At 36.0% G+C, this 12,898-nt stretch overlaps 1 protein-coding gene across 2 annotated transcripts in view; it reads right to left on the minus strand.

Moving 5' to 3' along the window:
- FAM184A (family with sequence similarity 184 member A) overlaps positions 1–12,898 on the minus strand; it is an 88,701-nt gene that overhangs the window by 14,971 nt on the left and 60,832 nt on the right. For both annotated transcript variants that reach the window (XM_085318595.1, XM_085318588.1), the window contains exons 10-12: positions 10,077–10,289; positions 8,855–9,008; positions 3,988–4,115 (exon numbers count right to left, since the gene is read on the minus strand). In XM_085318595.1, the coding sequence (XP_085174721.1) occupies positions 3,988–4,115; positions 8,855–9,008; positions 10,077–10,289 (495 nt within the window). The remainder of the gene's footprint in view (positions 1–3,987; positions 4,116–8,854; positions 9,009–10,076; positions 10,290–12,898) is intronic.

A 12,898-nucleotide genomic window follows, 5' to 3' on the forward strand; every position in this document is an offset into this window, starting at 1 on the left:
CTTAGCCTTCCTCATCGCATCCCCACATACTCTTACAGTGTTCCTACATTCCTTCCAAGTGGCCTGTGCCCTTTTCCACATTCTGTGTACCTTCCTCTTCTGTTGGAGTTTTGCCAGGAGCTCCTTGCTCATCCATGCAGGTCTCCTGCCCCTTTTCCTGCACTCCTCACTCATAGGGATGCACCGCTCTTGAGCTTGGAGGAAGTGATGCTTGAATACTAGCCACCTCTCCTGGACCCACCTTCCTTCTAGGGCCTTAACCCATGGGACTCCTCCAAGCAGGTCTCTGAAGAGCCCAAAGTCCACTCTCCTGAAGTCCAGGGTTGCAATCCTGCTTATTGCCTTCCTTCCTCTCCGCAGAATCCTGAACTCCATCATCTCATGATCACTGCAGCCAAGGCTGCCCCCAACCTTCACATCTCTAACCAGTCCCTCTCTGTTGCTAAGGACAAGGTCCAGCAGGACACCCTTCCTCRTAGGCTCCTCCACCACCTGTGTCAAGAAGTGACCACCAATGCACTGCAGGAGCCTCCTAGACTGTTTGTGCCTAGCTRTGTAGTCCTTCCAGCAGATATCAGGGCAGTGAAGTGTCCCATGAGAACCAGGGCCTGTGACCATGAGGCTACCTCCAGCTGTCTGCAGCAGGCCTCACTGACTACTTCTTCCTGATCAAGTGGTCTGTGGTAAATATCCACAAGTATCACCCATATTTGCCTGCCCTTAATCCTTACCCRTAAGCTCTSGACTTGCTCTTGATATATCTACGCAACATTTTTAAATATATCTTGAAATAACTTCTAAATCAACCAGTATCAATACAAAGGATTAATACTTCCAGGTAAGAATGACCTGGTCAAAAACAGCAGGTTAGGAATGTGATCCCTCTCTTCAAATGCAGACCAAATAATCGTAATCAGTCCAAAGTATCACATCTAAGTCGTTCAGTATTTGTCACTTCAATGTTGTTCTTACCAAAATACTAGGTTGTCTGAAATGAGGGGGTTTTCTACGGGCTTAAATGTGATTTTCAAAGAAGAAGGTTCTCTATTTGCCCTGCTATTGGAGAGGAAGAAATCTCCATCTGGGACTCTGTCTAAGCTATATTATACTCTGAGTTTGATTTTGTATCAGTGCCACTAGGTAATGATGGTGACTAGTTGGTTTGGCCTGCAAAAAAAATGACATGAGATCCTTCTGCAGTTTCCATTTCCTGTATTTGAAGCAGCTTCTCTTAACATTAAAAGCTTTGATAATAGTGGTATTGACTCTGTAGTGTCTTTATTGCAAAATATATGTCTAATTCAGTATTAGTGGATTTTGCTTTGGAGCCTCAGTAGCAATATTTATGTCCATCTTTCATTTTTTGGTCCTCTTGTGTTAGAAAAAGTAATATTCATGCATTCCTCCAGAAAATGAACATTCAAGTGCATATCTTGTGATTGGTAAGTTGTTGCAAAAAACACGCAAGGATTTTAGCTACCTGGAAAACTAGCATCTCTGGAAASCAGTTTATTAGCAACTAAGCATCAGATAAACAAGATCAACTGACGACTGATTTAGAGCATTGATTGGTGATTTGTACCATAGGAAGATACCCCAGTAATTGCCCTTTGTGTCTCCACATACATCTTGAYTGCATTTGAATACAAGTTCTTGCCTTTGAATCTTGGCTCTTATCTATTCAATCCAGACATCTACTATAGAATTCTGCTAAACAGAACAAACACCTGCAGTCAATGGACTTTGTCTAGTAAAATGAAAAGCAGGGCATTTGATTCAGCCATAGTGAAAAGCTGTATATGGGTGTGCAGAGATGGAGGAGTCTACACAGGGGGGTCTACAAAAGCTTTCAATCTAGACATGTCCACATGATACCATATCTTAGTGAAYGAACACTAAAAAGTAAAAAACAAAGCACATCCCTCCCTAAAAAAATAGATACTGCTAAGAAGTAGGAGGATGGGCATTTGCAATTTCTATCTCTGCAACTTATGATATGTGGAAACAAAAGGACAGTCATAGCTTGATGAAAAAGCACAAGAGCTATGCACTGCTCCAACACACAGTGATTCAAAAGTCTTATATCTCATATATATATATATATATGTGTGTGTGTATATATATATATATATATATATATATGCAGGATACATGGCCATCTAAGTAAGCTACTTGCACTTATGTGCGGTTGCACATTTAATTTAAATTGTGTTGGTACAAAACAGCACTTCAAATGTCCGTATTTTATGTATGCTTTTAATTTGTATAGTACTTATAATGTATCCAACAAATCAATAAAGTCATTTGTTTTATATTATTATTTATATTTGTTTTATATGTGATTAACATCTGGGAGACTATTCATCTTGATTAATTTAAGCACACATGGGAAGCTTTTCTGGAACCCACCTGGATCCCATAGTAATGATTTTGATGATTCTGCTGGGTTTAGAAAAATTCTGTAATAAAATTAACTAAATATTTTTTCCCCAGAGTTCTCCATTCCCATCTACTCGACTTTTACAGTTTCACAACAATAAATCATCATATCGTTTGCACAGTGACAGACATTTCAAAGTAGCTTTATATAAAATTGTGCGGTTTTGAGCCTTCATGCATTCAAGAAATACAAATATATCCTAATGTACATTTCTTTAGTACAACCTTAAAAATAGAACTTTAAAAATAACTCTCTGCTTCCCTACACAAAGACTACATCAAGGTTATAAGAAAAAGCAATGGAAAGGTTATATCCACATATTTAAGTATTTTAAAAATTAGCAAATATAACCCTCCTTTTCTGATATTTCTGCATGTACTTCAGCTTTGATCCTGTAAACTGATGAAGTATACTAACAAAGAAAAATACAACTAATTGCTTTACTATGAAGCTAAAGCACTTTACATATACCTAAAACACACGCTTAGCGGCTCACTGTACTGACTCCAAAGTACTTGCCATTTTGCTGGATCAAACCCTTGGTGTTGTACTTCAATCTTTGTTCTTGACACATTTGAGTGGCTCACTCTAGGTTTAAACAAAACACAACTGAAGCTACACCTTCCTAAGTCCTCCGCGTTTTCTTTCACTGCTGACAGCACCACGTCTTTGCTTCTARTATTTATGCTTGTAAACTGGCAGGGAAGGGGAAAACTAAGGGGGTCACATTTTACTATGTTGTTTGTGCAAGTATAAGGACTATATTCAGTTACACCTGTTTCCTCTTACCAGTATACTTCTAAAAGGATTAAATCTCTTTGCCATCAGATTATTTGTAAAGCAATCCTTAAAAGCCTCCTCTTACAAATAAAGAAATAATTTTCTGGTCCTCTTATATCCATGAGTCTTCTCTCCATTTGCAAAACTGCAAGTTGTAACTTGCATCCTGCAAGTTCACTGCATAAAATGAAAGAATCAGTTTGCCTCTGAAAGCAAAGGTAATCTATGTTGCCCTTGGAWTTTTGAAATATTGTTAAAAATATACATTTGAAAGCTGTTTGTCTTCTTGGCTTTCTTTAGAAGTTAATTTTATTTTTCCCAATTTAGCTCCTGAAAATAAGAGATTTTAAATTTGAAGTAATCACTTGGTTTAAAGCAATCCCTTCTTAACCCTATCACTTGTCTTCAGAGAGAAACATTTTTTTTTTCCTTTTAAGTCCTATTAGCAGCTGAGAACCAGCAGAATTCTGTGAGAAACAGAATTTCCTCCCAAGGAAAGCCAGCATGTTCCGAGATGGCTTGATAATCCTAAAACCAAACTGCCTTGATCTGGGATATTTTATAAGGCTCCTAAAGAAGTTTGCTGAAAGAAGAAAAAGCTAAGTAAGGAAGTTTACCTGTCATAAGCACGCAGACTCTGCTAGTGCTGCCTAACTCTGATGGATTAAATTCCTCTCTGTATGTGCAGAACATTTATTGCCTCCAGCTAACAGAAAACCAATACTGATTATGCAATTTTACATTAAGTTACCAGTAAAACCTCATACCTGTCGTCTGCCGAGTTCTATGCTTCTTTCAAGTTCCAGTTTGGCAGCTACCAACTCTTGCTGGTGATTGTGCCTTAGCTGGTCAATTGCTGCTGCATGTTGATGGTTCAGCTCTGAGCGCAGGGAAGCTAGTTATCATGAATAAAAGGAGAAGTTTATTTTGCAAATGTTTACTGCTAATTAATTGTAACAGACCATCTCCTTCAAGTATTGCTGCTCACCTGACACACACACACACACACACACTCACACTGTTTATGGCAGTTATGTTTTAAATTTCAATTTAGTAAGTTGGGTGCCAGCAGCCCACTATTTAGAAAGAGTCATACTTGCTCAGTGTTAAAACACACACACACACACACACTCACACTGTTTATGGCAGTTATGTTTTAAATTTCAATTTAGTAAGTTGGGTGCCAGCAGCCCACTATTTAGAAAGAGTCATACTTGCTCAGTGTTAAAATAGAAATTAAAATAAAAGACAAAATGATGGCTTCTGCATTCCTGCTCCAAAAACATGTTCTGTAATGTAAAAGTACTCACAGTCAGATTTGAAAAAAATGACCTAATTTTCCAAATGCATATACCTGAGTGCATCATTCAAGTTCTATTACTTAGGCAAAGGTAACAGAGCAAACATACAATTTCACTTCTGCAAATGGGTTATTATGTGCATATTCAACCTCTACACATATGATATTAGAACTTGAAAAAGCATCTGCAAAAGGAAACTGGTGAGGACCCTTTAAAGAACAGGTCTCAATGTAATCTGTACTGAATTCTTATTTGCATGTGTCACATTTGCTTTCTTTATGTCTTTTAATAAAAACTCCACAACTACACTAGATAGGGAATCTCACAATTTCTCCTGAAAATAGTTAAGGTAGAAGTTGCCTTATGTGTATTCCCATTTTACAAAGAGGGAAGGAAAGAAAATAGAGATGAAGCAGTCTGTTGCAGCAGAAGGGTTCCCCCTGCATCTCTTGAGGTTAAACGAAGCACTTTGCTCAGACTATTCTTCTTACTTTGAATTGCATTTCACTTATGTTTTTCTCATATTTAGCATTTCAAATTTGTGTGAAAATTAATGACTAAATAACAACATGTTGGTCGAGTTTTATAACAAATTCAACATCATAAAGATGAAAGTTTTTCTCAGTTTTGATCATATTAGCTTTAACACTGACATTCAATATGCCAGACTATTAAATACTTCTGCATTAAAAATCTCATGCACTTTATCTCATTCACTGTCATGCTACCTACTAATTGTGATTGATTAATATTTTTCAGATATTTCAGGATCCTGGAATTATAGAATCATAGAATCAGTAAGGTTGGAAGGGACCCCTGGAGATCATCTAGTCCAACCTCCCTGCTCAGCAGGGTCACTTAGAGCACAGTAGACAGGGTTGCATCCAGGCGGGCCTTGAAKATCTCCAGACAAGGAGACTCCACAACCTCTCTGGGCAACCTGGTCCAGTGCTCYRTCACTCTCACAGTGAAGAAATTCCCCCTCACGCTCAGGCGGAACTTCCTATGCTTCAATTTCTGCCCATTGCCTCTKGTCCTGTCACATGGGACAATTGAAAAGAATTTGTCCCCGTCCCCTTTCTTACACATTTATGAGAATTATTCTCTACTTCTTTTTATACCTTCAGTGGTCTTGTTCAGTTGATCTCATGATCTGGATTTTTACTGTCACGGGTTAAGCAGAAAGACTTTTTTTTTTTTTCCTGGATCCTTTACTATAATGATATCTTGGCCTAGATGCATGCTAAACTGTTACTGATATCGCAAGCAAGGATGGAATGTTACTTTTCAGATGAAGCACTTGCCTCTAGAATTATGAATTGTTCTGTTCTGAAAAGTTATTTTGTGTTATCTTTCTCTGCACTATATAGAATTTGGACATAACTCTCAACTCAATCTTCTCATTCAATGTGTATATTGATTTTACCACTAAGATGCATATCAGCTGCGTTTTTAAAACATTTTGAGACTTTGTGCTTACTTAACAGATGACCCAACAAATTCTCTAGTGTTTACTTTGGTTCCTTCCCCAATTTAATTTCTATAAAGGTATCTCTGTTGGTGTCAGCTTATTCCATATTAACTACACACTGTCAGGACTTACCAGATTTGCTCTTTTGTTAACCACACTGACCTCATTGAAATAAATGGCACTGGTTTCAGTTGGCTCTGATAAAAAGCCCCAAAACAATGAACAGTTACAAGTATAGCACTGGAACTGGAATTAGACAGAATTTAGGTTAAAGCTGCCTTTATTTAGCTTGCRTTTCCATTTTGAATTTTTGAACCGTTAATTTTTTTTCTATGCATCTAAACAGACTGTCAAGTCAGAAGCACATAGTTAAAAGACATGCAGGAGGCACTCAAACTCCATCTAAACTCCTGCATGGGCCTGATCCACCGGACATCATAGGACACCAACAATCTGCAGCCCAGGAAATTCCTGAATCAAAATGTTTGTCTTACCACCCAAGTTCTCTTACCTTCCCCCCCCTCCCCAAACCTGTCTAGTTTCTTTCCGAAATCACTTAAAATTTTAGCATCTACACCATCCTCCTGTATGGAATTCTACAGTTCAACTCCACATTGTGTGAAAAATCAAATTCTTTTGTTTTCAGTCTTACACTTGCTAAGTTTATTTAGTAGCTCTAGCCCTCAGTTGAGGGAATCAAAAAATTAAGACAGAGAATGACCGCTCATTTGCATTACTCAATGAAAATTGTGTGCAGTTCAACAAAACGAATATGTGGTGTGTAGCCACCCAGTAATGAGCTAAAACTCCTAGATAAAACAATGGTTCCTATTTTGGTGGGAGATCACTTGAACGCAAGTTCTTCAGAATTCTTCTCYTGCTGGCAATATAATGTTGAACGATCAAAACTAACCATTGTATATAAGCAAAAATAGATGAGGGAATCCACGTCTGATGAGTTGCAACGTTTAGCTGAAACTTGTACAACTATAGGATCTTTCATTTGATATTTATAGTGGAAAGACTGAGCTAATCGAAGTGGAAAAGATGCTGAGCTGAGAGAAGAGTTAAGAGAACAGAGACAACCTCTCCTGACAGGACTGAAATTTTTATTCTGATGTGCACTTTACAAGATGTACATGCATTTCTCAGAGAAGAAATGTTTAACCCTAACCCACAAAAAAGCCACAGCATTTTTAGTAATAACCTCTTGATTATATATAACATACACAAAGAAAGCAGTGGTTAGACAGAAAGTGTCAATTAAACGTACTTGCAAAATTTTATCTTTCTGTATATATTTAAGTCTGTTTTCAGGCTTGCATGTTTTTGGCTGACTTCAACAAATAAAAAAGGCCATTCATGTTGTTTATGCTGTTACTTTTGTCTGTATGGTGTTTCTAAGTTGATTTTTCCCTTCTATCCCAAAAAGATAAATCACTTCCACGCACTTATTTCTCTTGCTTGGAGTGATGCAATCTCTTCATGTTCTTTTTATACCACCATCGTCATTTCTACATTCTAGACTGCCAAAAAGCTGTAGCAGATAGTCCCTTGGTCTTTTCTTCTGCATCTCCTGCCATAAAGCTACAGTAGATGCCTGCCTTGTCTTTTCCTCTGCATTTCCTTTTTTATTAGCTTTTGCACTGAAGTCTTCTTGCTTTCGCCATTGACGCTCAATATCAGGCCAACCTTTCTACTTGCTTGAAGTATGTTTCTTTGTGCACCCTACTCTTATTGTTTTATCAGTTATAACGGCATCAGCTCCCTTTAATCTTTACCTCTGACAAATGTTACTGTTTCCCTCTATAATTTTTTTTAACATGTTGAGTTCTCACAAGTTTGTCTTCCAACACATCTCAGTTGCCCTATCCAATTCTGTTTCAAAACTGACTTTTGCTGTTTTGTCCATAGAACAGGTAAGAAAGGGAAAGACTRCTTCAATTTTAGATCCAACAAAAATCCAAGACTATCAAGAAATGTTGTGGAATAAACACCATGACATTGTTGTAACCTTGACCTTCTGCTGTATTTGATTTCATTATTTCATCAATTTATAATTTTATAATCCATAAGCAAGGATTATGTTTACAGAGGCAAGATCACAACTTAACTTATTTGTGAGAAATCTGGTTCATTTCTTGTAACACAAAACACTAATTAAATTCTCAACTATATTATTAAAAAAATAGCCAAGTAACAAACACTATTTTCCTGTTTTTGTCTTATTTACTATTCCATACTGTCTGAACTGGCAGAAGCACTGTACCTTTCTAAGTACAGTTCAAATCCTGTCTGTACTACAAAGTTCAAACTAATTCGCAATCAATACATCAACAAAATTGTTGTGCTTCCTGACTCTCTGCTGTAGAGATGGAATGCTARGGCTCACACTTCTAAAGTCACTATAATATAAAAAGCTAAACAACTGTCCAGTTCTTCTATTCCTGTCACTTCCTGAAGTATTCTCCATCATTAAATTCAGTTACTTAGTCATTCTGAAAAATTAAAGGGTAAGATTTTCAAAAGCAATCAATTTTGACTTATTTGTTAAAGCTTCTATTGATTTTAACAGGAACAATTAGGTCAATTTTGAATGCTTTTGAGATGCATTGTTGTGTTTTAGATATTTCAGTTATTGTCTACATTTCTATTGCAATATTTAGTTTCAATTTATTTTTCATTTCTTGAAATGTTTGGGGAAAATGCAGCGTGTGTGTGTGTGTATACACATGTGCACAGGCACATACACATACATATATATGCACATACATACACATTTATGTGTGTATTTGTGCATGTATATTTTTATGAGTAGAAATAATGCTTTCAAACCTATTTGTAAATTTGAAAATGACATACCTAACATAGCTTTTCCTTCATCCTCCAGCTCAAATCGAAGAGTCTGAAGTTCCTGTTCCATCTCCAATTTGAATCCTTCCATGGCTTGTTTATGCGTTTCTTTCAGCGCTTGAAGTTCTTCTGAATGCTTTTGTTGTAAACGCTCTTCTAACTCCTATGAAATCCAAATTGAGAAGATTAATTRTATACCAGCTAAGGGAATTTATAAAATATTAAACAATAATTCATCTGGCAACAAAAATTAGGCACTAACATACTCTAGAAAYCATTAAAAATGCATTTATATTGCTCACATTTTTTCTTAACTAGATCATCATACTACAGTATTTTTTCTTTTCTATGGCTAGTGGTTATCAAGATAACTTGAGTACAAAAAAATAGGACTGTTMTGCTCACAGTTGAAAAACAGAAAAAAATCTACAGCTATGTTTACAGTAGCAAACAATGTATCTGAACAATAGCAGATCCATAGAGGGGCCTAGTGTATGCTATACATATTTGGTGAGGGTGTTACTCTCCATTCATGTGCACTAAGCTTAAAGCTGCTGGAGCACATCTTCTGATTCCATTTCACACAAAGCAAACCCAAACTGCATACCCAAAGACAACCCTCTGATGTGAACCAAAGCACAACCAAAGCAGAGTAAGTGGAAACAGCTGGGAAATTCTGTGCAAAAGTAAACTCTCAATCTGAACTAAAAATCTAATGACACACACTATGAAGTATCATGCACTGCCAGAATTTCAATTTCAAAGAAGATTTAGTGAAGGTTTGAACAAAATATCTTCTGGATATGAAAATTACCTTGCAAGTTGCAAAACATACTGTATAGGATTTTTAACATAATGAAAATGTAAAATACATTACAAAAGTAGTCAGTTGATAGGAAGCATCAGAAAACATGAGAAATTAGGGAAATATCATCAATCTTAAAATTGATGCTATAGATAATCTCAAGCTATTCTAAAGAAATGTGCATGTGTTGATAATAATTAGATATATCAACACAATAATAGAATATAAAGCAAGATGCTAATTAATGCCAGTATTAGAGATGACTTTCAATATWTCTTAAACAGATTTAACTGAATAACATCATTAAAAACACAATCTGAAAAGGAAATGTGGTAGTTACCCAAATACTTTATTAATTTTCACTGTGTGCACAATGACTAAACTGTGACATTCTCTACATAATTTGGAATATTCATAAGAACATGCCTTTTGCTCCTGTTCTTTTGTTTCTTCCATATTTTGAAATGCAAGGATGTGGGCTTCCTGGAGAGACTTATGCCTTTGCTGATGCTCTTCTTCTAATTCCTGGATCTCCTGAGTCAGTCTCTGTCTCTCCTGACTGAATTGGGCTTGCAGCTGTTGCAAAGAGCTCTGAGACTGGGAAAGTTGCATCTCCAGATTCTGCTTCAGCAATGAGATCTAACCCACAGAACAGTAAACATCAATTAGTCACTAATACTAACATCAACTCTGAAAAAAACATTCAAAAGAAGGAAATATTTGAAATTTTCAATCCATCATTTTAACTAAAAGAGGGATAAGCAATGTTGTCCATCTATTGAATTGGTTTTTAATATTGTATCTCAGGGATACAATCATTACATTGGAATAATTTTGTAAGAGTTTTCGTATTTATAAGTCTATAGTATAGTACTACCTTTATTATTGTTGATATTTCACGGCCAAATTAAGTTATCAAAATTTATTTCTAGGTCTTGAATAATAAAAATGACACTATCATGGGCTAAGGTCAAGCATTTCATCTGTTAAACTATTACTCAGGCGAAGATCATGTCAATTCCGTACAGAAAATCCTGCACTTGTTGGGGGACACAGAAAAATTCTTCAGTCTAGATGTTGCAGACTATCTGTTGATTTGTTATGGGCCTTTCTTACTGTTATCTTTTTGTTTTAAGAATAGGAAAACATACTACATCACGAATAAGATACAACACTTTATGAAACCTCTTTTGTTAGCTCATAGGAGTGATTTTTCTGTTGACTTTCCACTAACACCAAAGCAATTCCATTCACAAATACTTATTTTCTCAGAAATGCTTGATATTACCAATGACAGTTTAAGTCCAACAAACATTTTTAATATATTAGAGTATACTACTCCTTTAAAGAGATCTGCTTTCTTTTTATTATAATGTTATACTCTGTTCTTCACATCACATAGCATCTTTTCAGACAGAAGATACTAAGCATGTATTCCCTTTGGAGTCAAATAAAAAAGAGGAACCTTACAACTCTGGAAACAAGATTTTACNGTGGAGGAAGGGGGGGCTCTCGGGGAATGGAAAGCCCCTCAGTTAAAGTCTGCTTAAAACCAAGAAAAAAAAAGAAACACCCAACAACAACAAAAAAACCACTTTGCTACAGTGACTCGCAGGAAGAAAAAAGGAAACTGCCATGGGACAAAGGATTTGAATCAGAATGAGTATTTTTCAAGCCTCAGAGCAATACATGCAATTGAATCATAAAAGGAAGTTTGATAGTGTCATTTGATTTAGTACATCTTACAACTAATTACGAGAAATTAATGAAGACATTGTGCATTAGTATACTGAATTATAAAACATTACATCTCATCACTTAACAAAAAAATCAACAGCAGCATATCAAGGACAATTTGCAGCATAAACATTATTGCTGAACGTATCTTTTTCAGAAGGACRCAGCTTAAGCAGTTTTGAAAGGAAAGAAGCTACATTTAAAATAAAATCAGCATTAAAACAAATCAAGCAAATTAAGTTGAATGAAATGACCACGGCCAATTGCATTTAGAATTTGCCAAGTTTGTGTTTGTAGAAATATACACTACCTTCTAAGCATACTATAACAACAGCACCTTGCTTCAAGGATCTTTGAAGGAGATTCAACTATAACTGAAGGATTATCGTGAAGACTTAAACTATATTCTACAATCCAAACTATACATGGAAAACTTTTTACTGAATACATGTAATATTAATGTCACATACAAATTGTACAATGTCAGACCAAAGGTTTGTTAATGTAGTATTCTGCCTCTAGAAATAGCCAACATTTCCCAATATGGATGTTGACTCTAAAGTCTACTAGCACCCAGCAACCTTTCTTAAATTAGAAGAGGTATTTATGGGGGCGAAAAAAATCATGGAAGAAAAATCCATTAAATACTATCACTGTTTGAATCCATATAAACTTTTAGCATCAGAAACTTCCCACAGGAAGTCCCACAGCTTCAATACACTTGTCATTCTCATAGAATGCCCTCCACTACTTCTAATGGAAGAGCTAGAAGTTTCTTTTTCATTTACCCCATTCTACTCATATATCCGTACATCTCCATCATCTCTCTCCTTATTCCTTCAGACTGACCTTTCAGTTTTGGCCTACTGAGTCACTCCATGCATGGAAGTTATTTTCTATCTTTCATCAGCCTTCTACTTTTCCCTCCTTTTCTGCTTTTTCCTTTTAAAGATCGAATTAGAACAGAGGATTAGAACAGCATACTGTATTCAAGATGAGGGTAAACTATAGTTTTGTACAGCAGAATGGTTTCAGGTATTACATTCTCTATCCGTCTTCCTTATTCCTAATGTGTTATTTGCTTTTGCGACTGCTGCTGAGCACTGAGTTACATTTTCATGGAATTATACACATAATTCCCAAATCTAATCTTTTTGGTTATAATGGCCAAGTCAAGGCCTGACATTTATACAGGAAGTTAGAAAGTTAGATTTTTTTTTTCCATGTGTATCATTTAGTATTTATCTACATCGAATTTCATCTGCCATTTTATTACCAAGTCCCTCGGGTTTTTTTTACAACTTTTTACAATTCTTCAACCAGCATTTGTCCTTCCTACCCTGAATATCTTTGTATAAATTGCAAGCTTTCCCATCTTTCTTACTCACAAACAACTTGCAAAAAGTATGTTGCACATCAGTAGATTTCCACTGATGATCTGCCTTCAACTGTGGTAACATTGTACTTAATTCCTATCTTTCAACTAATCACTTAGTTATGCAAAAAAAATC

This window comes from Rhea americana, unplaced genomic scaffold, assembly GCF_003343005.1.
Source record: "Rhea americana isolate MKP2758 unplaced genomic scaffold, rheAme1 scaffold_117, whole genome shotgun sequence".
Taxonomy (NCBI): Eukaryota; Metazoa; Chordata; class Aves; order Rheiformes; family Rheidae; genus Rhea; species Rhea americana.